The 25,386-nt window shown below is 45.3% G+C and overlaps 1 protein-coding gene across 1 annotated transcript in view; it reads left to right on the top strand.

Annotated features, from left to right (window-relative positions):
• Positions 1-18,827: 18,827 nt before the first annotated feature.
• NFATC1 (nuclear factor of activated T cells 1) overlaps positions 18,828-25,386 on the top strand; it is a 179,511-nt gene continuing 172,952 nt past the window's right edge. The window contains exon 1 of the mRNA XM_054984882.1: positions 18,828-19,311. Within this exon, the coding sequence (XP_054840857.1) occupies positions 19,293-19,311 (19 nt within the window). The 5' untranslated portion in view covers positions 18,828-19,292. The remainder of the gene's footprint in view (positions 19,312-25,386) is intronic.

Genomic DNA, 25,386 nt, shown 5'->3' with positions numbered 1-25,386 from the left:
GATGGCTGATAAATTTCAGGAATGCTTCAGACTGTGGAAAGATTTGGATACACTAGGGAAATAGGCCAGTGTGCTGGAATTCAGTATTACACAATGGAAGGTTATGTTTTAAAAGGAAAACTGATAGCACATTTAAATGGAAAGTTAATGAAATGGGGACGGGATGGGGCTAATAGACTAAGACAGCAATAGGAATGAGCTGTGGTAAACAGAAGAGAAAACCACGGGATTGAGGAGGAGAATTTATAAGCCTGTGATAGAATAAACAAAGAATCTAACTCTCAAGCAGGGATGAGGCTTACGTCATGAGGTATCTATGCTAAACTATCTTTCAAAATAAAGTGATCTCTCGCAGAGTAATGAGTTCCGTTGAAAAGTGATCATTGGATATATTTCCTGAGAGACTTTTTATGAAGATTTCTGTCCTTTAAAATAATAAGAAAAGCATTAAAACCTTTTAAAGATTGACCTGTAAAATATTTCAAGATTAAACATACATTTTGGCTTGTTTTTATTTTATTCTCTCTTTCTGGCAGTAGGAAATATAGTTGGGCTGCATCTTCAAGGTTTCTTCAAGATCCCATCGTGCAAGAAGTTCATGGCTGTATAGAACTGGTGGCCTGTAACTATTCACACATTTCAAAGATGTAAGAGCCCCACAGTGTTCCTAAGAGACGGTGGAAATTTCTGCTGGCTCTCTCCTCCCTTTGCAGCCCCACTGAGCCCCCAGAAATTTATTCCTGGGGGGGGGGGTCAGCTGTCCCTCAGGAACAGCATGGGGGGGGAAGTGAGGGTCTAAAATGGGAGCAAGGGACTTGATATTACGGCCTCCTCTTTAGAAAACTTAGGCACCCTTAAGTCTTCAGAGTGTCTGGTTGGGTTTTAATCAAACTATTCAGCCTTTTGCTGGGCTAGTCAAGTGAAGTTTACGTGTTCAAACAAAATAAAGAAGTAAATGTCTGGAAAGTGCTATGTTTTCCAGCCGGTGATCAGCACCGGAAATGCCTCAAAGAAGAGGTACTGCCTATCCCATGAATTTTGGTACTTCGGTATCTGACTTGCTCCTCCCATCCCTGCACTGACTCTGCTAAACATGCTGAATATGTCTGGACTAGCAGCAGCATGCAAGGGAGTTGCCATTTGGCTTTCTGGAATTGCAGATAAGCACCTGCAATAGTGACAGTTTCAGACCAGGAGGGGAGTATCATATCCTAATTCTATGAATCAGTGCAGCATCTCCTAGGAACAATCCTGGCTCTGGAACAGAGATGCTCGTGAAATACTGAGCACTTCAAAATTGAAGAAAATTGCTGCCAGAGCCTAGCCTGCTTCTTCTTCTCAGCAGCTGCCTTCCTCATGCTCCTTGGATTATAAGAAGAAATTGAATGTATATATTCCTAGATGATCCCCTGTAATATTTTTAAATTATTTCCGGAAACAACCATCTTTGTTTAATTCACATTCCTCTTTCCTGTATAAGGATTTGGTTGTCTAATGTCTGTCTTGACTTAAAATGTGCGTGTCTCTCTGAAAGAGTGATTGTTGTTCAAGAGGACAGAAAGAGAAAGAGAAAGAGAGATTTTTAAGGCCTGTTGCCTTTAGACCTTGGCTATGTTCCTAAAAGTTCAGTTTCAAAGGTCCACTAAATCAAGCCAGGTAAATCAAGCAAGCCTTCTCTGTCTTAATGAGAGTGGTTTTAAGGTAAATTACAGCAGTATTCCAACACACCAAATTCCTCCTCAGGCATCGGTCTGCCGAAGCACAAATTGCAATGCGCCATAAATGCGGTGAAATTATTTTTGGCAGCAGCTGACAAAAGCCGCAAGGGCAGGGGGAGAGATGAGAGCATACACTGGAACTTCTTGTATGGCATTATAGTTGGTTTGTAGGGCTGATTTTTGTTTAAACTTAGTTGAGAACATCCCAGATACTGAGTCCCTGACTGGCTGGCAGATGACCAGATTAGATTTTCTTTAAGGAAAAGACAAATTAATAGAAGATAGAACTAAGGGTGGGTATTAGTCATGGCAAATGGAGCTTCCATAAATTGAGGTAGTACACCTATGGTTGTTGGATGCTGGGGTGGGGGGGGGAAGAGAATTAGGCACAACTAGCTCATGAACTGCTTGTGAGCTTCCCACAGAAAATGGCTGACCACTGCTGTAAAAAGAATGCTGAACTAAGTGGGACGTTTGTTTGATCCAAGGGATGCCCCGCCCCCAAAAAAGAAAAGAGTATTTAACTATTGAAATGTATGTTAGGCTCTCCCAAACCGCTGCTTGTCAGATTTCACTACCACTACTTCCAGAGGTTCAGGGTCTGTGGTGGTGGAGGAAAGTGTCATCAAGTCATAGCAGACTTATGGCAACCCTTGCTGGGGTTTTCAAGGCAACAGACTAACAGAAGTGGTTTGCCATTGCCTGCCTCTGCATAGTAAACCTTCTTTGGAAATCTTCCATCCAATTACTAACCAAGGCTGACCCTGCTTAGTTTCCAGGATCTGTTGAAATTGGACTTGCCAGGGTTATCCAGGTCACCAAGCAATCTTTAAAATACGAAGTTTGTCTCTAGAAAAGAGGGCATTTCCATGTGTATACTCTTAACCAAGTCAGTGGTGCTGCAGCAAAGTTAAATAGTTGTGGTTTCCCCCCTTTCCTGTTCTCTCCATTCTGGAGGGAGAGACAGAAGGAGTTCTTGTCAATCTCCTCCCAGTGGATCTAGGATAGAATTTGGCAGCAGAGAGCTTACATAAACAAATGCAAGCCAATCAACCTGATGAAAGAGGCATAGGAAAACAGATGTGTGTGTTTATATGCTGTGAACAGAAGTCCCATAGCCCAGGTTTCTATCATTTTTATCACACCCTCCTTCCAGGGATCTTAACGTGACATAAATGGCTTTTCTGTCCACCAGGTTAACCTCACAGCAACCCTGTGAAGGTTGGTTCCGCTAAGTGAGAATGACTGGCCCAAGACCATCCAGTGAATATCATTCCTTGATCTCAGTCTGCACACTAACCGCTATACCGCACTGACTTTCTTTAGTGAATGAGTTGGGTGAATTGGAGAGCCTAGCCCTGAAAAAGGACAAGAGAACGCTGGTAGATCAGAAAACTGGCAGAAGAATGCAAACAATAAAATACGTTTATCTCAAGATAGATCATTTATATAAAAGACACTGAAGGTGATTTTATGTTGCTTTATATGTTACTGTAGACATTGATGCCAATAAATTTAAAATATAAAAGAAACAGAAAAATATATTGTCAAAGGCTTTCACGGACGGAGAACGATGGTTGTTGTGGATTTTCCGGGCTGTATTGCCGTGGTCTTGGCATTGTAGTTCCTGACGTTTCGCCAGCAGCTGTGGCTGGCATCTTCAGAGGTGTAGCACCAAAACACAGAAAACACTATGTAGAGAAATTCCAGGCTGAATGCAATATAATCTACATAATACTCTCTGCTCCCAGATGAAACTACAGGTAGGATCCAACAAACTTTTCTTCTTTTGAAGTAAGGAAGAGGAGGGCCCCCTTGACTATCATGGGGAAAGCATGAGCGAAACCGATGTCAAGCAGAGGCTATAGAAAGAGGAGATGCAGGTGAGTTTGAGTGAAAAAAGTTGGCTGGATACAACCCTATGATAGTAAGACAGATCAGGATAAAGCAGAAATATAACAATGCCATTTGACTGTAATTCCCTTCAAATGGTTTGGGAAAATGTAAATTTGGGTCAGGATAAACACACTTTTTTCAAATAAACAATAAAACAAATGTGCCTTGGAACGGATACAAGCAAAATTTAAGCAACTCCTGGTTTAATTCAAAATAATGCCGAGGATCTGGTGCAAGATATAAGCATTGTGAACTAGTCTGGAAACAGTGAACACAAAAGCTATCAAATTGAACATATATGTGGAGGGAAATTTCCCTAGGGCACGGTGACGTTTAATTTGAAAAAGTGGAATTTCTCAGAAACAAGATTAAATAAGAAGATGCTAAAAGGCACAGCATGTGTGTGTGTTGAGGGTAGAGCAAATCCTTTTAGAAAGCTTTGAGATTATTTAAAATCATCTATAAAGGAGATGGAGATAAAATGTATACCACTGAGAAAAAAGGCATAAACAAATCCAAAAAGGATGCCAGCAGGGTTGGATGGCACAATCTGTGTGGCTCTAAAAAGGAGCTCTCGGAGCGCTAGCCATGGTCAAGGTGCTATAAAGGTACAAGAGAGTGAAGACAATTAAATTACAGGGAAACTGTTTCCTTTGGAGAAAAGCTATGGAAATTTTGGAAGAGAAAGTGCCTATTTCTTTGCTGTATATCAGTTACAGTGAAGTCCTAAGAGCACTCTCCTGGGAATAAGCCCCAATGAATAAGACTTCTGAGTTGACCTGCTTGGGATGCTCCCAGAATTACTTTGCATAGGATTCTTCTAAATCACTTTATCACGGAGATACTGCTTAATTCTTTCATCCTCAGAAGTCATTCTTATTCAGAAGTCAGTTCACTGTTTGTTTATTTTTCTGTTCCTATTTCAAATGTCTACTGCATGGGCATCCTCACTGGGAAGGCCCTGCCCCTTCGCCCAACCAGTCTAAGCGCACAACAGCAGCAATGGTGCAAGGCTGCTTTTGCCAGTCTTATTCCCTAGCTACCTTTCATTCAGTGCTTAGGACTGCAGTCATAGGGGAGAGAAAGTTTAGGACAATCCAAAGGGGCCATCCTGGACAAGTAGGTTCCATCTCCAAATTACCATCTCAGGGCCGGCATCCGCACACCCTGTGATGGGGCAGCTTCTGGGGCCCAGAGCTTCTGGCAGAGGCTATCTGTGCATCTCCCCTGCACTTGTCCATGGGCCCTGCCTTGCCATTCATGAACAAGTACTCCACCACCCATGTTCCAATTCCTAGCGTTGATGCACGCAGGTGGTACAGACCAGCAGGTGCACACATCAAACAGTTGCTGTCAGGGCATGAGTATGTTGCAGGAGGATGTGAGCACAAGTAGTGGGAGGGCTTGTCTGCAGGGAAAGGATACACAGACCAAGATGGGGTACATGTAGGTGGGTGACTGGAAAGAGAAGCATAAGGGGTGTGGTGCTAGGCAGAAGGGGCCCCCAGGCACTATCTTTCCAGAGCACCCCCTCCAAAAAATACCCCTGGAACTGGCACAGTAGGAGATCCACCCTCAACATGCTACCCACTGCAATAACTGCCACGACTATGAAGAACATTCATCTGTTACTGGATGCGATCTGCTATTCTAAAAACACATGCACATGTCATTTTAAACTGCCTCCAGAACAGAGAAGGTTTCTTATGTTGAAGCATAGGTTGGGTATCTAAATATGAACTATGGCTGGAACATCCCATAAACAATGCAATAGGTTACAGCAGCAGTCAGTACACAGTGATATAGTCTGCAGTCCCATCCCTTCTCCAAAGCATCTCTGAACCGTTTTGGTACAGTGCAGCCCTTCTACTAGTATAAAAAAAGGGTTCTTGAATAATTCAAGTTTGTATCATTTGCAGAAAGCCAGGAGAATGGGAGCCTGCCTAACCTCATCAGGCAGGCCATTCCATAAGGTGGGGACCACCACAGAGAATCCACATGTATGGGCAGCTGTAGACTTTGCCCAACTGCAGGGCAGTATCTGTGGAAGGCCCTGTTCCAATGAGCAAAGATGCCAGGATGGCACACAGGGAAAGAGGCAGCTGCATAGATATGTGGGGCCAAGGCCATGAAGGCTTTGTATGTGATAACCCCAACCTTCGTTTATTTATGCCATTTATAGTCTGCCTTCCTCACTGAGACTCAAGGCGGATTACACATTAGTACAATCAGTATCAAGTACATTCAATACCGTATCAAGGACATTTCATAAACAATACCATAGGGTAAATAGATACAAGTTTAAAAGACATAGTATTAGCAAGAATCCAATACAGTGTAGAAAAAATACTGAAGCAGAACATTATCAATTCTAGGACTAACATTAGACAACATGGAGCACTGGTGGAACATAGGAGTACACATTTAAAGCAGCAGATAATATGTAAGACAGGTGAGTGATGAGTAGCCAATAGAGTGACTGCAGAATGGAAGTAATATGCATGCTCCACCTGTGTGTGTGATGTGCTGTCAAGTCTTTTCTGACCTATGGCAACCCTATGAATGAAAGACCTCCAAAACGTTCTATCTCTAACAGACCTATTCAGATCCTGCAAACTGGAGGACGTGGCTTCTTTTATTGAGTCAAGCCACCTCATTTTAGGTCTTCCTCATTTCCTGCTGCCTTCCACTTTTCCTAGCATTATTGACTTTTCCAGAGAATCTTGTCTTCTCATGATGTGATGTGACCAAAGTACGATAGTTTTAGTCTGGTCATTTTAGCTTCTAAGGAGAATTCAGGCCTGATTTGATCTAATACCCACTTATTTGTCTTTTTGGCTGTCCATGATATCTGCAAAACTCTCCTCCAGCACCACATTTCAAATGAATCAATTTTTTTCCTGTCAGCTTTCTTTACCGTCGAACTTTCACATCCATACATGGCAATGGGGAATACCATCGTTTGGATTATCTTGATCTTGGTTCCCAGAGAGACATCTTTATCTTTAAGGATCTTATCTAGCTCCCTCGCAGCTGCTTTTGCAAGTCTCAATCTTCTTCTGATTTCTTCACTGCAGTCTCCCTGTTGGTTGATGATTGAGCCAAGGAATAGAAAATCTTGAATAACTTCAATTTCCTCATTGTCAACTTTAAAATTGTGTAGTTCCTCAGTAGTCATTACTTTTGTCTTCTTGATGTTCAGTTGTAATCCTGCTTTGGCGCTTTCCCCTTTAACCGTCATCAGTAGTTGTTTCAAGTCTTCACTATTTTCTGCTAGTAATGTGGTATTATCTGCATATCTCAAATTGTTAATGTTCCTCCCACCAATTTTCACTCCACCTTCTTCTAGATCTAATCCATCTTTCCTTATGATATACTCTGCATAGAGGTTGAACAGGTAGGGAGATAATACGCATCCTTGTCTGACACCCTTGCCAACTGAAAACCATTCTGTTTCCCCATATTCTGTCCTGACAGTAGCCTCTTGTCCAGAGTACAGGTTGCGCATCAAAACAATCAGATGTTGTGGAACTCCCATTTCTTTTAAGACTCTCCATAGATTTTCATGATCTACACAGTCAAAAGCTTTGCTGTAATCTATAAAACACAAGCTGATTTTCTTCTGAAATTCCCTGGTATGTTCCATTCGCCATCGTAAATTTGCAATGTGATCTCTAGTGCCTCTTCCTTTTCTGAATCCAGCTTGAACATCTGGTATTTCTCATTCCATATATGGTAAGAGTCTTTGCTGTATAATTTTGAGCATCACTTTGCTTGCATGGGAAATTAACACAATTGTCCGATAGTTACTGCACTCCTTGGCATCCTCTTTTGGGGGGATTGGAATGTAGATCGAGCATTTCCAGTCGGTGGTCCATTGTTTTGTTTTCCATATTTGTTGACATATTCTTGTTAAGATTCTGATGGACTCCGTTTCTGTGGCTTGAAATAGCTCTATTGGTATTCCATCTACTCCAGGTGCTGATTTCTGGTTCTTCATCAAAAGATTCCTCGTCAAAAGTATCTGTCATCCTTCCATTTCTTTTGTATAATTCCTCAGTGTATTGTTTCCATCTTTCCTTTATTTTGTCCTGATCAGATACTGGCCGTTTCCAGACGGCCCCCCGCCTCGCGAAACGTCGCGCGTCGTCGCGCGTCGTTGCGCAGAAAACGCGAAATATCGCGTTTTCTCGCGCGAGTTTTGCGCGACGTCGCGCAAAACTCGCGCGAGAAAACGCGATATTTCGCGTTTTCTGCGCAACGACGCGCGACGACGCGCGACGTTTCGCGAGGCGGGGGGCCGTCTGGAAACGGCCACTGTATTTCCATGTTGATCTTTTAGCATCCCAAGCCGTGGCTTGAATTTCCCTTTGATTTCTTGGATCTTTTGGAACAAATCTCTTATTCTTCCTTTTTTGTTGCTCTCTTCTATTTCTTTGCACTGGTTATTATATAATAGATTTCTTTGTCTCTGTGTGCAAGTCGCTGAAAAGCTGCATTTAGAGTTTTGACCCTATTTCTGTTGCCTTTTGTTTTTGCTTTGCGTCTATCTTTAGCAATTTTAAGAGTTTCCTCAGACATCCATTTAGGCTTCTCCTTTCTTTTGGCTACAGGGATAGTCTTTGCACATTCTTCCTTGATAATATCTCTAGTTTCAGCCCATAATTCTTCTGGCTCATGATCAATTAAACTTAGTATTGCAAATCTGTTCCTTACCTGGTCTTTAAATTCTTCAAGAATATTATTTAGATTGTATTTTGGCACTATGATTCTTTTAGTGTTTCTCTTCATCTTTATTCTAATTTTTGATATTAACAGCTCATGAGCTGTATCACAATCAGCTCCTGGTCTTGTTTTGGCTGAGAGAATAGAACTTCTCCATCTTCTGCTTCCAATTATGTAATCTATTTGGTTCCTGTATTGGTCACCTGGTGATTTCCACGTATACAATCGTCTTTTTTGTTGCCCGAAGCATGTATTAGCAATGAACAGGTTGTTGGCTTCACAAAATTCTATGAGCCGCTCTCCTGCTTCATTTCGGGGTCCTAATCCAAATTTTCGAACTATGTTTGATTCTGCTTTATCGCCTACTTTTGCATTCCAGTTGCCTATGATTATCAGCATATCTTGTTTAGGTGTGTGGTCAATTTCTTCTTGGACACTTGCATAAAAGTTTTCTATTACTTCCTCTTCAGCAGCCGTATTTGGAGCATAAACTTGAATGATGGTCATGTTAACAGGCTTTCCCTGAAGTCTGATTGATATTACTCGGTTAGACTTTGTGTTGTAGCTCTTGACTGCTTGTGCTATGTCTTGCCTCACGATTAGAGCAACACCGTTTCTTTTGAGTTCATTTCTGCAGTAAAACACTGTGATTTTCTGACTGAAAATGTCCTGAGTCGGTCCACATTAGTTCACTCACACCCAGGACTGCAATGTTTAAACGTTCCATTTCTTGTTTTACAATTTCTAGCTTACCTGTTTTCATACTTCTGACATTCCATGTTCCTATTATGTGTATCGCACAGCTTTGGATGTTCCTTTTGCATCTATTCACATCCGAAACTAGACATCCTTTCGGCTTTAATCCAGTCCCATTATTAAGAATAGTGCTATTCGAACTTGTCCTCAGCTCTTCCCCAGTAGCCAATTGAGCGCCGTCTGACCTGGGGGGTCCTGTCTTCCAGCACTATATCTTTTTTTTTTCATTTTGGACTGTCTCATCATAGAGTTTTCAAGGTAAGAGATTAGCAGAAGTGGTTTACCATTGCCTTCTTCCGCTTTGCACTACTAACCAGGGTTAGTTGAAGTGACACTCCCGTTGTCTGTGAGAGATCCTCTGCCAGTGACACCTTCCACTACTGTTGCTGCCCAGTAGCTAACCTTCAAGGATTCTTCCACTCCCATCACCATTGGAACATCTTTTCTGATGTGACCGTAGATTCTTGAAGGGGGTGGATACATCTTAGTCTGGTATCTCAGCTTTGACCATTCCACCTTGAGTGACTCTTCCAGAAGTTTAGACTTTTGACCAAGCCTGTGCTCCTGGAGGTGTTGCTCTCAGCCATAGGTGTGAACTACATGGGGGCTAAGGGGCTCAAGCCCCCTCAGATCTCACATGAGGGTCTCAGTTACAATAGCCGATGAAGCACAGGATTGTCCCCCCCCCTTCCTGTTATATCATATTATAATTTCTATTATAATTTCCTGTTTTTTTGCTTGTATATATTAGTGTGCTTATTAAGAATTTATCATTTTTAAAAGGTATTGCGGTTTGTATAAACAATTTACAAATAAATGTTACAGAAGACTTAAGAGACTGACAGAAGATATTTGATTTTGAAAATCAGGCTCCTGGAAGGCAAGATTTACACACTAGCAACAATATATGCACCAAACAATGCAAGAGAAAGTTTTTATGAAAATGTTTTCCAATCCATTTTCAATTTTCAAGAAGAATTTTCTTCGGAGACATGAATGGGGTAATGGATCTAAGAAAAAGATAGGTGGAAAAAACAAAAATGAAGAAGGCAAACTTCCCCAAAATGTGCTTTCTCCCCTCCTATCAAGAAACTATTTTTGAAGTAATATCTTAAATAGTATATGATGGCTTCAGTGGGTTAGATATCTAAAAGATTTTTGATCCTACAAAGGGAACACAAAGCTTACAAACTATCAACCAAGCTTGTGCCTCTTTTACATTGTGGACGACTGAAGCAGTTTACATAAATAAAAGGACCAGAGAGCATGTGAGATTTTGACAACCATAAATCCAGAGAGCATTTACCTCAGAAGTCTCTCCCCTGTCTTCACTTCCCCCCATCTTCTCCAAAATGTGTTTAATTATATGGAAATGTTACAATTGAAGGTTCTTGTAGGATCAAAATCTGAATATTGGAGATTATGCTTTCTTTTCGGACAGACACCAAACACATTCAAGGATTGATATGTGCTGGATATAAAACCCCCGAGTTATTTATATTGTTTGTTATATTATGTTTACTCTTTTCCTTTGGACATAATTATAATTGTGCTATTGTTTTTATTTTCTTTCTTCTGTTCTGCTTATATTTATAAAAATAAATTTTATATAAAAAAGAATTCATACACTGCCTGAAAGTACCTTTGACTATGACACACTAATTAGCTTAGCCCTTAACCCTGGCTGGCTCCACCCATTTTCAATGTAGCAGCAGTCAGATTGCAAGACCTTTGTTGGATATAAGTGCAATATAAGTGCTTGGCTACAATTTACATTCAGGGAATGTTAGAAGATTCTACTTCTAATGCTGTTCCATTCCTCAGGTTTCAGAGGGGGAGAAACCAGCTAGTTAGAAAGATAGACAGGTCAGAGCATCTGTTTACTGTTTATTCCTTTACTGCCCTTTGACGTGTAGATTACTACTCAGGAGTAGAGATGGGCATGAACCTAAATACGACCCAAAAAAACCCACGAACAAGGCTGGTTCGGGGTTCGCAAACCAGGGTTCATGGAAGCTCATTTTCACAGAACTTCCACGAACTGTATGCTGGTTCATTGGGTCTTATTTACAGGGGAAGTTTAAACGGCCATTTCCCCAGTTAAATGGCCATTTAAACTGCCCCTTTAAGGGCCCTGCTGCAGCAGGTCTCCCCCCCTGCCGCCTGCCAGCTGATAGTTTAAAGGGACCTGCCTGGCAGGGCCCTCTAAACTGCCCAAACCCCAGCGGCCTTCCTGCCCTTCAAGAGGCTGAAAACGGCCTTCCTGCCCTTTAAATGGCTGCTGCGGCAGCCATTTGAGGGACAGGAAGGCCATTTTCAGCTTCTTCCGTCACCCTGCAGGCCCCCAGGGAAGTGGAAGAGGACAAAAATGGCCTTCCTGCCCCTCCTGGGGCACTACAGGATAAGGTAAGTGTGGGGCTGGGGCTGGGGGGGTAGGGGGGCTGGAGTTAGGGCAGTTTAAAGGGCCCTGCCAGGCAGGTCCATTTAAACTATCAGCTGCCAGGCTGCGGCGGGGGGGGGGATCCCCCCTGCCGCCTGCCAGCTGATAGTTTAAAGGGACCTGCCACTTGCAAGGCAGGAAAGGGCCCTTTAAACTGTTAAATGCTCCTTTCCCTGCTGCTGTTAAGGCCAGAAAGGGGCATTTAAATCCCATTAACCACCAACTGTTTCATAACTGATCCAGTTCCGTGGTTCATGAAACCCAAGAATCACGAACCTGCTGGTTTGTTGGGGTTTTTTTGTTCCCTGTCCATGTCTACTCATGAGGACTTCCTCCTCAGAACAGATCTATAGGTAGGAAGCTCTCTTCACTTTCCTATCAAAGTATGGAGTTTCTATAATAAAGAACTCTGACTTCTTTTTTTAAACTAAAATTTTTCTAAAACTGCTTCCCTTTTAAAACTTATATACTCACACCAGCCAGTACGCTCCAGCCACCCATCATCACGTTTTCTCTGCAGTCAATGCTACTCTGTTAAGGACCAGTTTATTTTCCTTTTAACAGGGAAAAAAGTGAGTATCTATTTTACTTTCCAGTAACTTGATCATTACATTGTATTTTGGAAATGGAACACTGGGAAAGTGTAGGCCTTATGTTTCCTTGTAGAAATAGCTTTGTTTGTTTGTTTGTGGGGGGTTTTTTTGCTGGGTGTGGGAGAACAGTTTTTTTCATGGTAATGTATGGGGGGGGGGCTGCTTCAGCCACTCCTAAACTCCTCTTTCAATTTCCATTCCATGTTTAAATGGAGAGGTGGTATCTATTGCAGAAAAGGACAATTCCTAAAAATGAGTGCTGTCTCTCTGAAGCAATGAGAAGCCCTATCTGCATGAACAAGATTGGAAGGGGGGGGAGGTGCAGATCAGAGGCCTTTTAAAAATTTCCTTTTGCCCTGTGTCCAGGCTGTGATTTGGTTAATAATGTCTTTTAAGGTGGAGTTTAAGCAGTGTGCTAAGAAAGCAAGGTATATAAAATCCTAGGTAGTATAACTGTGAGTTTTCTTTGGGGTTATGACTAGCACTGCTCTGAATTGCCTCAAAATGTGTTTGTACTCACTTATAGGATATGAGTTTGAAGTGAGAAGATGGGAGTTTGCTACTACTTTGCGCTCTGTACACTGCTCAGAAATCGAGGGCATGGCAACTGTTTTGTATTCTGCCCTGGTTCAGACTTCAACCACACATTTACCAAACGAAGGCATCTGCAATGCCATAATTTAGTAAATTTCAGTACTAAGTAACCCTTATGAATAAGGCAGAATCAAGATTCCTGTAAATGAACGTCCAGGAAAACTTTAAAAATGTTCCCTTACAGGCTTTTCTGTGTTGCCTTTCTTAGTGTCAAATTTGTGACCATTAGTTTGTCCTATACACATGGTATGTATAATCATAAAGTGACTATCCTAAAAGTGAATTTCAAAAACAGGACACAGCAAGAGATCGCTGAGATAGCACTATAACAACTGACCAACTCCCACATTTTTCTAAGTTTGGCTAAGCTCAGGGGCATTTTTAGAGGGGTCCCCATGGGTGCCTGGGTCCCCCTAAATTTGTGCGGAGTCCCTCCCTAAATCTCCCATGGCCCTGCCTCCATAGATGGTAGCAATGGAAGCCCCTCCCTGTGATGTCATTGGCTTCTCCCTGTGATGTCACTGGCATAGCAATGCCTCTGGCCCGGCCCCAGCCCCCCCCCCCCGAAATTGGGAAGTCTACGCTCTTGCTCTCAGCTTCACTGACACACTCAAACCCCCTCACCACGTTAAGGTGTGTATCCAAGAAGGGGATGCTCCACCTACTTCCTGATAATACCAGAGCTGCAGCATTTTGCACTAACTGTGTCTCTGAGAGTCTCTCTCACAAGACATCTTACACGAGGATGCTCAAGTGAAAGATCTTACACTTGTTCTCCCATTGTGGATACAAATGCACTGCGAGGGAGACAGAGCACACTTGAATATAAGACCACACAGAAAGTAAGTCACTTGAGCATCCCCATGTAAAATGTCTTGTGTAGAGAGACTCTGAGTTGACTTCGAGGGGAGACCTATATAGAGTGCATTACAGATAACTGTTTTTATGGCATACATGTAAAAAAACCAGTCCTGCATTTGAGTAAATACTGTATTACCCCCATATATTTGTGTGTGTGTGTGTGTGTGTGTGTGTGTGTGTCAGTCACCTGGTGTGTGTGTGTGTGTGTGTGTCACAGGAGCATATTGTGTGTGTGTGTCACAGGAGCATATTGCTCCTGTGCTGGAACAGCTGCATTGGCAACTGATTGACTTCTAGGCTCCTGTCAAAGGAATGGGGGCTACCTTTACAATCCTTTGCCCCCTGGGACACACATATGGGAAGGACTGGCCTCTCCTACTGTGTCCCAGTTGAGATGGTCCCAGTGGACTGGTGTGTCTTTCCCCGTCTACTTGGCTGCTTGGCATCTGCATCTTTTAGGGGAAGTCTCTCTTTCTTTGGAATACTCTACCTGAAGCTCCTTGCAAAGCCCCTCATTAATGGTATCCAGGAGGGCCTGTGATACTGATTTTTATTTTAAGGGCTTTTCCTAAGTGGTTGTGGCTGGGTTGCTAACCAGCTCTCTGTGGATTTGAATCCCACTACTACCATGAGTTCAGCAGGTGGCCTTGGGTAAGCCACTCCTCTCAGCCCCAGCTCCCCAGCTGCATTGTGAGGGTAATAATAACAATGAATTTGTTCACTGCTCTTGTTGTTGTGCAGTTTTTGTTACTGATGCTGAACATATTCTCTGTAGAGCCTAGGACAGTGAGTTTTATTTCTAAGAAAATGGCAGTATAATAGTATAATGGTAGTATTATGCTAACATACGTTTTATATTGATTTATTATAATATTTTTGTAAGCTGCCTTGGCAGATGCTAGAAATAAATAAAAGTGGTCAATTTTCTCCTTGCCATGGAATTCTTAAAGTTACAGTCCCGGTCCACAGCTGGAAATCTTTGTTTGGATGGTTAAAAGCAACTCCTGGATGAATGCAACAGCAGTATTAGTGAAGAGGGGAAACAGCCCAGACTGCACTCCGGCTCGGCTGTCCAAATTGAGAGGTCACTGGAAGTGCACCTGATATTCTGAAGGTAGTCTTTGCCCCCAGCCTGTGGAAAGAGTTGTGGATTTGTGTACTGGAAATGCCAAGTTAAATTAAAAGCAAATTGCATCCATATCAATGATGAGCGGAACACAGCACGTTGATTTTTTTTCTCTGACGCAGTGCCAACTGGTGCAAAACTTGGAGAGGCCTGCCTCAGCCGTGGCTGCCCAGAGAAGATAGTTGGCATCAGGAGGCAGTGGAGGGGGGAATTCGCTGCAGTCCAGCTACTGAAACAACAACAATCCGTCTAAAAATAGTCTTGTTTTCTGTCCTGAAGTTGCTTGTAACTTTGTTAGTCATCCCCTAGCCCTAAAATAAAGTTCGGTCCGCAGCCTCTCCTGGTAGCGCCTGTAAACACTCTCCAGGAGGAGGGGAAAGAGGCGAGGAGCCAGGCGAGCGCGCGAGCGCGCTAGCGCGGGAGGGCTTCCCGAGCCCCGGTGGCGGCGCAGCAGCAGCCGCCAGCCGGCGCGGCCAGAGACGGGGGCCGCCTGGGCCCGGCAGGCAGGCCAGGCAGGCAGGAACATCTGGCGGTGGGGCCAGCTGCGCGTCGCAGCCAGGCGGCCAAGGTTAGCTGGCTGCAGTTCCCCGCTGCCGCCGCCGCCGCCGCTGCCGTTGCCGCCTCCCTCGAAAACTCCCTCGGACTTGGAGGCGAGCCACGGTGGTCCAGGCAACGGCATTAAACAGGAGGCAACAGACCGGGGATTCCGTCATTTCAGCGCAGCAGAGGGGGAAAAAGAAAGCATTGAGAGCAGACAGGAAAGCGGGCAGGCGAGGGAGGGAGCGGGAGCCGCTCGCTTCCTCGCTTTCCGCAGCCCGGCCGAGCGCAAGCCGGAGCCCCCTTCCCTTCCTCTCCCTGCCCCTGCCGTAGAGGCCCCGGGGCTCGGAGGAGGCCGAGGGGGCAGGGAGGCCCGATGGGTGGGGACGGGGCCAGGAAGGCTCGTGGGCGATGAAAATGCCGCCTGCGTGTGCGGAGAGCGGCGATCCAGGGCCATGCGTGATGCGTGCAGAAGTCTCCTCTGGGGATGAGGATGTGTACACGGTGCCGTGTGCGCCTGGGCGGGAGGGCACATCTTTCTCGCCGTGTGCCCCTGGCAGTCTGCCTGGATGCGCGTACACACGAGGCTTGGCCAGGCGGACCGGACATGTAGGCGAGCCGCTGAACGTGTGAACTGACTCTGTCGACAAGCAAGCATTGCGCTTGAGGGAAAGCGAGGTGAAATGGACGCGCAGTTTGTGGTGGTCGGTGTGGGATACTGGCATATACACACACGTGCAAGCCATCCCTCGATGCCAGTCATCAAGCAATGAGCTTCAGCGGTGTATGCCCCTGCGCACATGCGCGAGCGTTCTGTGTAACGTTGGCTGTTGTCTAGCTGCCTGGTTGCGGCGTTGTATTTCTTTAATTCGCTTTCAGGACGGCGGCCGATTCATTCTGCATCCACACTTGCAACTGCACTGGGGGAAGGGGCCGGCGTGCGTGCTCGCGTCTGCAGAGCCGTGCCTCTGTATATGCCATCTTTGGTGTACTAGGAGTCTGCGCGCGTTTAAAGGGGGGCGGGGGCGCACTGGAACGGGCGTATTTACGTGAGGGAGGCGGAGCTGGGCGCTAGCATGCCTGGCCAACGTATCTTAGCCTCTCTTGGACTGTCCTGCCCTTAGATCTCCCCGGCCCTGCCCTGGGTTACTAACGAGCCACCTAATGGCCAGGGGGACGATTGTGTGGATAGCCAGAAACGTGCACTTGAGATGATCCTAGTCAGTACCGGGAGGAAACAGAGCTGGGGATCCCCAGACGCCCAAAGCCAGCAAACACTCAGCTCAGATCTATCATTCTTCACCCACTCCAGCCTCGTCGCTCGCTTGTCGGGCGATCCCTTCCTAACCCAAAGAGAAGCTCCCTTCGCGCTCCGGCAAACTCGAAAGCATCAAGCCTCCTCCAGCAGAAGGGAACGGGAAAGCGTGCAGGGCGAGTACGGGGGCGGCGGGGGCCGGGCGCGAGTTCACTCCGGAGGCTCGCGGAATATTTCGGAACAGTCACCCCTCGTATCTGGCGACGAGCGAAGACCGGCGGACGGACCGCTGCGCGGCCGACCTCTGATGCCCGCTCAACCAGCGGGTCAGGCTGAAGCAGCAAACCTCGCATTAACCCGGACGACGCGGCCTGTTGCAACAGGCAGCAACAGGAGACTGCAACACAACCGACCTCCCAACCGAAAACTGTGCGATGTCACACACCTCCCCTGCCGCGGGTACAGCCAGCCCCGCGTAGGCGATCGCTTTGACTTCAGTCAGGCCTGCTCTCCAGGAAACGGGCCTTAGCAGCGTACCGGGCGCGTGTTCCTGTTGCGTGCAAGATCCCCCACCCCCCGCCCATCGCTGAGCTGGTCAAAGAGAGGGGAGCCCCCGCTCCCCCGAGCTTCCAGCCCTCTCTCCAGTTCTAGGTCCAGTTATGCGGAGCCTTTGCAGGTTGCCTCAGAAGTCAGCACCATTCTATACAATGGGATTTACTTCCATATAAATGAGAACAGGATTGCAGCCTTGATGTTGCTGAAGAGCGTTTTAACTCAGCGTTTTAACTATGCAAACCGCCTTGAGAACCTGTGTGTCGCAAAGCGGTATATAAATTCAGCCATCGGAAAGGACCCACGCGTGCTTCAGAGCTGGAAGCAAACGCTTTGCACAGCGGCTGCGCCCCAGCCCAGCCCCTGCGGGCCGCGCTCCTTCGAGACCCACCTCTGCAGGAAGCGCTTCGCTCCCCCCCCCACCTCGGACTGAGGGGCAACCCCCCGACGCTCTTAGGAACTCCCCCGGAAAGGTGGCATTTCACCGGCGTGCCGCTTAACCCAGTGTGCCCATCCAGGTGGAACCGCCTCGTGGCGTCCCCAGGAAGTTCCACCTCGCGCGGTTTTCAAGGCAAGGCACGCGCAGAGGTGCCTTCCTCGCAGCGCAGCGCCAGTCTGCCTTGGTGGGCTCCTAGCCAAACCCTCTCCCTGCTTGGTGCATCCGTTCTAATGAAATGGGGCTGGGATGGACTATGAGGGCTGCTGCCACATTCCCTCTCAGGGAAACCGCAGGCCTGGAGCACGTGGTCGGGCACTTCACTAACCCTCTTCACAGCCTTGCTAATCTTTAGAGTCGGCACTCGGCAGGGTGCGAATTCGTGCTTCCCTTTTCTATGCCGAGGATTTTATCCGTCCAGATTCTACCTTTAGCAAACCCAGCTTCTTTAATTTTGGCTAGGAGGAGAGGAGGGGGAAAAAAGAGGGTAATAAAGTAACGCACAGAGGAGGGAAGGAAGAAGAGGGCTGAAAGGGCCAAGCCTGGACGACAGCAAAACTCGGCAGGCTGTTGGGGGGCTTTCAGAAGGGTTATTGCCGTCTATATTATGCGTTGGGGGGGGGGGCTGCTTTATGGAAGGAAAAGCTGCAGATTGAAAGATTGTAGATCTCTACATCCTCGCCTCCTTTGCCCTCAGTCCCAGGCCACTTTGACAGCGTTGCTGCAATATTTACAACAACAGTTTCAGTACATCTCGGTCGTTGAAACGAACCCTTCGGAGTCTGTTACTAATTTAGCAGAATGGGATTTTCCTTTCTGTTCCTTGCCAGTTGACGCTCTTTTCCAAATTTCCACAGCGGGGGAAGCCTCGATTAAAAAAAAAACAATTCCAGCATGCAAAGATCCTTTCTTCCTCCCCCGCGTCCCCTACTCCTCCCCTCCCCTCTTTTAATGAAAAGTAATTAATGTTATCTCTTTGCGGCTCGCTCGAACCCACAGATCTATCCACACACAAGCACACAGAAGCAGATCCCGCCTCGGGATCAGGTGGAAAGAGGTCTGGCTGGCAAGCGAGATCTGCCTCTTCAGCAGATTCGGGGGCAGGGGAGGGGGGGTCCTCTTGAACTTCTCTCCGAGCTTCCAGCTTTTTTCCCTTTCTGCTGGCCGGGCTCCTTCGCCAGGCAGCTGAGAGTAGCTCGCAGGACCCGTGACATCACGGGGCGCGGGGCGGGGAGAGGGGCTGGGAGGGGGAAGAAGGGAGGGGGGGTGTTTTCCAGCTTTAAAAAGGCAGCAGTCACCAGCAGCCGTGCGTCAGAGAGAGACTTAGAGACTCTTCAAACTTTCCTGATCCAAATAAGCCCCGGCCCTGAGTGAGACACCAGGAGGGAGGGAGCCGAGCGCGCGCGCGCCAGCCACTTCCTGAGCGCGCCCTCTCCCTTCTCCTCCTCCGGAGTAGGATCCCCGGTGCCTGCCTGCCTGCCCCGCGAGCCCCTTCCCCCGCCCGGGTCCCCCTGCACGCTCATCCTCGGTGACGTCTCTCCGGGGGCAGCTGCTGAGCCCAGCGTTACTCTGTCAAGCGAGCGGGGCTTCCAGGGGGAAGGAACTCCAGCCGCTCGCCTTGACGCTCCAGCGCCCGCGCGCGAAACTCCCTGCCAGCGAGGCTCTGCCTCCTCCGCCTCAGCTTTGGCTGAGCGGATGCCAAGCGGCGATCCTCTGCACCAAACCCTCTTTGCGCCTCGCCAGCCAGCCAAGTGGTGGTGAAAGAGAAACTTTGGGTGCGTTTCCAGCCGTCTCTGCAGCAGCATGAAATCAGCCGAGGAAGGTAAACTGCTGGGTCTTGGGTGCCCCCACCCCGGCGCCTGTGTAGTTTCGGACGTTTGCCTCTCCGGCTTCTCGAAGTTGGCGGCGGGGAGGGAGGCAGAGAGGGGCGAGAGCCGCGCCAAGGGAAACCCGGCCAGGCGCCTGGCCGGCCGGCCGGCAATGCGTGCGTGTGCGAGTGCGTGTGCGCGCAAAGGCGGGAGGGACTGGCTGGCCCGCCGCTGGCGCTGGCTGCAGCGCTTGGGAGGAAAGCAAAGCAAAGCAAAGCAAAGCGGTGTCCCCCTGGTGTTTCCCCAAAGCAGCCTTGAGGTCTGCCTGCTGCGACTTCTTGCCAATAGGTGTCTCCTCTGGCTCTCTGAACTTGGCCTTGAGCGCCGGAGAGCCTTGAGCTCGAGACGGGAGTGGGGGGAGGAAAGGCTCCGAAATAAAAATAACTCCCGCGCGGGGTTCTTTTGGGTGGGCGCTGTGCCGGGTGATGTGCGGGCAGGAGCCGGGCGAGGTGGGATGCGCGAGGGCGCAGTGCTGATGGAGGCGCGGGCGGGGGGCTCATTCTGAAACCAAAGGAATCCCAGGGCACCGTGGAGTTCTTGGAGTGTGTGGCAGCCTCTGCAACGTTGGACGTGTCAATGTTTTACAGACTTAACAGTGTGCAGAACCCAGCCAGCCCAACGAATTACTTTTAACCACTAAATGCTAACATTCAATAGCGCCGACTGGATTATGATGAAATGTCATAAACATGAGCTCTGACAGAGCACACCCTGTAATTAAAACCGCTTGTCATGTATTTGTGTGTGTGTTTAAAATTCATTCTTTAAAATGTCGAGTCCCGGAACAGATTAACCCACCACCTTCATGACATCAGGCACATGCTTAAACTGGCAATTTGTTTTATTGATAGAGCTCTGTTAGAAGTAAGAGTTTTGCACTGGTGCTTAGGTAACTCCATTTAAATGGTAATTCCCCCCCCCACACACACACACACTTTGTGCAATGGTTTAATTCTGTGCTGGTGTATTTTGGTAACCATGTTTAGCAGAAGAGTAGTGTAGTGGACTTCAGTAAGATAACTCTGAAGTACCTTGTCTGGAAATGGCCACTTAATGGCCTCATCCATAAACCAGTTAAACTAGAGCTTCAAGGATTTAAGTAGATGTGCAGTTTGATCCTATGCAGAAATCAATCAATAGGACTAAGTAAATATGATCATAGCCTTCAGTTCCACTCCATTTCCTTTATTATCTAGAACAGTCCTTCTGAAGTCTGGAGATAAATTTCACATCCCAGTAATAAACAATTGGTGACCTAGTCTTAAGTGATAGTATTCATTTTGAAACAAGTGCCATTCGTTTTAATTGAATTTACTTTTGAATCCTTAGTGTTTACTGTTTCTCTTGCAAGAGATTCTTGATGAGCGCAACAGAAATTAGTCTCAAGTAAAGTTGCAGGTGGAAGCATACTTGCCAGGAAATAATCCCAGTTGAACTTTACTTCTGAAGAAAACACATTCAGGATTCCTAAATTCATGGTGTTTAGAATTGGGAAATAAATGAGTCTAAATTCAAGTGCTCTAGTTTCTAACTAGTTAGTGCGTTGACATTACATGTGTGTGACATTACATATATGTGATCAAATACCATGTTAAAGGCCCTGTAGTGATTTTAGAGCAAACAGAAAACATACTCTCATTTTGACTTACTAGAATTAAGTCTTAATTGATATGACTATATGTAACTGTATATTTGAGCAATGCAAATATATGGTAAAATATTGTGTAGCGCAGTAGATAAATATAAACAGTATTATGCAGTAAAAATATCAATCAGCAAATGGCTATCACTTTAAAAAAATGAATAACAACATGGTGCTAATAGTGACCCTGTGACACTTAGATCTTAGTTTAAATTATGTGTGTAGTTGTTTGGAAGCCTTTAAAGTACACAATAGTGAATTTTTGTCTGCTGCTTATATGGGGCACGCAGTAAGCCAAACCTCACTTAAGTTTCTTCCAGTTTAATGGGACTTACTACCAGCTAATGGTGTATAGAATTGTAGTCACAGTGCACCTTCTAGCCTTTATCCTTCAAAGAATGCTAGAACCTTTGCTTTGATAGAATAAATGTGTAGCACTGTGTTTTTTAAAAAATAAGTCAATAGTACCATGACTCAAGGGACTGTACTCAAGCGTTCCCATTTAATCTTTCCAATTTCCCTTCTTCACTACGGCTGTGGCTCCATGTGACTTTTGTCCATATGGGTCCCATGATCTTCAACAGAGCTTTTTCCATGGTCAGCAGTGGCTCCTCCTCCTTCTGTCACCAGTGGAAAAACTAGTAGTATACAACCAAGGTTATTCATTTACACTGTCCTGTCATTCTACCTCATGGACCTTCACAGATCAAATGCTACGTTTAGAACTTAATGGTGTTACCAAGAGCCAGATAAATGGTCTACCTTGTTTAGTATCCTGGTTCATAGAATCTTTTTCTCTCTAGGTATTTTAAAAATCTGGAATGTTTCATCTATCATTAGATGGCTTAATGCTACAGAAACTTCCTTGGTAAAAACAGTTGTACATTTGAAATCCTTTAAATTCTTCCTCTTCTGATTATTTCAGTAACTCCATCTCTAAGAATGTTTGAAATGTTTTATGAAAAATGATGTGACTTCCGCAGTTTTGTGAACTTTTATTTTCCGTTTTTGAACATGTAGCATTCTAACCAAAATTAAGCGCTTTGTCAAACTATGCAGATCTCACCGTGGGGCAAGAGAACTGCAGACAGTTGGCATCAATTAGGTGGGCTTCTTGCTGAGTCAAGAGGTCTCCTGAGTGTACCATGGTCAGATAAGGAAAAAGGCTAGTGTCCTATAACTTCACAGAAACAGTTGGAGGGGCTGTTTCCTCTTGCTTATGTTGATCATGACAGGAGTTCGTGGGCTAGCTCCCTGCCTTTTGCTATTCTTTTTTGTTCTTCTCTAGGACATGTTAAAGCATTCTATGGGTTCTTGTGCTCTTCCTCCTTTCACCTTTGATCTTCTTGCCCTTCTCTTCCGGTGTGAATATGTGAGTGAAGACTGTAGGCAAAAGTCTGTCTGTCTGTGTTAGTAATACTTACAGTGCAATCCTAAGCAGTGTGACACCTTATTGAGTATATTAAAATCAATGTACTTAGAAGGTTGTAACTCTGTTTAGGATCACATTGTTAAGTTCCTTCACTTATGAGGAAGTTGCTTAATGCAAGTGACTTCCATGCAGAAATCCATCATCCTACATGCATGCCTGTCTTTGCATGAGCACACGCTGCTAGGAAGCTGCATCTGGTTGTTGCTTCCCAATGCAATGCACCACAAACAAATATACACCACATGCACGTCACCACATGCACATCATACATTACCATTTTTTATGCAAAAGTGACTTATATGTAAAAAAGCCTTTAATATGCAAAATGGTTTTAGGGAGACTTAAAACATATTATTCTTGATTTAGGGAGCTTGCTTAGGCTCATGTTTGAAAAATGCTGAACTAAAGCAGAAATGAGTAATAAGAAGGAAAACTCCTGTGTCCTGTCAGTGATTTGTTGAAGCTGAGCCATGCATTAATATTTGCAACTGAATTGATAGCGTGCATAGTTCCTTAGCAATTTTAGTTAGAATATATTCCGCAGCATTCTAGTGAAAGCAGAAGCGTGCTCTGTCTCACTGAAGTCTCCTGCAATTCCAGCTGTAATTAAGGACAGGCTGTACGTTGCATATATTTTCTTGGAATTATTTCTGAATCACAGTGCCTTTTGAAAACAAAATCCGAATTGTTTTCTGGAGTTTTTAAACAGATTATTTGCTGCAGTTAAAAAAGTAGCAGTGTTATGCCCATCCCAGTCGCATTTCATTAGTGCGGTGTTTCCCAACCTTTTCTTCCCATGGAGGAACCCCTAAATTAATTTTTCAAATCCTGAGGAACTCCTACCTATAAAAATGTTTACAGGCCAGAAAAAGGTGACGGCAGGGGGCACAATTCAATTACTGCTAAATTATTGTCATTTGCATTATCATTTGCAAATGATAATGACAATAAATGATTATTGTCATTTGCATTATCATTGCATTATTGTCATTTGCTCTGTAACAGTTGGAAACAGACACAGACACAAATATAACCACAAAATTTGGAGAGATATCTGGAATTTTTTGCAGTAAAAGTTTTAAATTCATCAATTCCGTGATTTCTTGTGGGACCCATGATTATGTCTTGGAGAACCCCAGGGTTCCATAGAACCCTGGTTGGGAAACACAGCATTAGTGTGTTGTGATAGAACATTCTGGTCTTTTAACTACTGTTCTTAAAACATTTTGTTGTGTTTTATTTTTATTTTGGTATTGAATTGAATTCTGTGGCCCATTTCAAACATATCATTGCCCACTCTCCCCTCACACTCCTCTTTTCTCAATGTACAAGCTTTCCCATCCGTTTCTTTTTCAGAGCCAACTGCGGTTCATCATTAAGTATTAACTGGCATTTGCTTAATCATGATTAACTATAAACCATGGTGTGTAGCCATGTTGGTTTGCAATCTGCTAACATTAACACCAAAGCAGACATAATATGACACTGTGGTAAACTCCAAAAATGAAAAGGAGAAGGAATTTATGTGCAAGAGGGAGGAAGTGGCAGTGCACACACATGTTGGTGTACCAGGCAGTCATAATCCTAACCATGGTTAAGGGACCTGGCAGTATTCAAAGCCTATGGTATCCCTTTGCATGCTACATGTTACACAGGAACACTTCAACATTCAGAAATAGATCCCAGTTGGATGTTATGAATCTGTTTTAGGGTGTGTTCTGTTCTGTTGCAGGTTAAATTTTGCAAGACTCAGGCCATTCTTTAGCCAAGGTACTCAGATGGTATCTCATTTTCCAGTTTTTGGGAAGAGGATTTGGGGGGAAATTTTGTGCTGCTATAAGGGTGGGAAGCCACAAAGGTCACACTCATGGACAGAAGTCCTTGCAACCATGGAAATGCTGTGTTGGATCCAACCCCTAGTCCTTTGCTTCTCAATGCTCAAATGGAACCTTGGGGTGAGACATCAAATGAGGGCACTGGGTTCATCATTATTGATATGTAGCCAAAGACTAACTGGTAAAGATGTCTAGTGTCTGTCCCTACGGTGGTGGTAATTTGGCCACCTCCATATTGCTTTCGTTTTTGGATCAAATGTAGATGACATGTATAGATGATGCTGGTGACCATCTTGCCTTGTGCATAGGTCCCAGTACTCCAAGGCCTGGTACACGTGGGGAGCAATCCTAAACAGGTCTACTTGGAAGTCCTCTGTTATTCAATGGAGCTTAATCCCAGAGAAGTGTCTTCAGGATTGCAGCCATGTGAGGTGATAGATGAGACTGTACCTGTTCAAACATTCCTCTGCACATCTCCTTTGCACGTAGAAAATCAGCACACCAAGGAGTAGGCAGCATTAGTAGCATTCTCTATGATTTGCTAGTTCTTTGCTTGAGGAGCAGTATCTGTGTGTTGGAGCATTCAAAAAACACCATCTGTCAGAAGCAACCTTACGTGGTCTATTCTAACAGCTCAGGGTTCTGCTGTCTTATTCTGCTGAATGTGGAGACCAGGTCCAAGTCAGACCATGATAAATGGCAATCTGTATTTTCCTTCAGCTAGCCACTGTGAATCACCAAATGGAAAGCAGCCAACCAGCCCTGTACTGTAACCTACCAAAGGCTCAATACATGCCCGATTTTTGCTATCTGCCCACGACAGTGTGTGTGTGCATGTATGTATTGTTAAGTAGTTTTAGAGGCATAATAATCTGGCTTGTGGTCTACTTACTGCTTAGTAGGGCAAACATCATGTAGCCCAAAAGACAGGTTATTATGAAGGGTTGTCCCTCAGGTATATAGGTACCTGAAGTAGTAAACCTGTTGGTACTGAGAGAATTGTCCCACACATTTGCATATCAGCTACATGGTGGTGGGAAGTGCTGTCAAATTGCAGCCAATTTATGACTGATCCTATAGGATTTTCAAGGCAAAAAGCATTTGGAAGTGTTTTTCCATT

The sequence above is a fragment of the Eublepharis macularius genome, chromosome 7 (assembly GCF_028583425.1).
Source record: "Eublepharis macularius isolate TG4126 chromosome 7, MPM_Emac_v1.0, whole genome shotgun sequence".
NCBI lineage: Eukaryota > Metazoa > Chordata > Lepidosauria > Squamata > Eublepharidae > Eublepharis > Eublepharis macularius.
The sequence above is the reverse complement of the archived record's forward strand: the minus strand, read 5'-3'. Positions and strand labels throughout refer to the sequence as shown.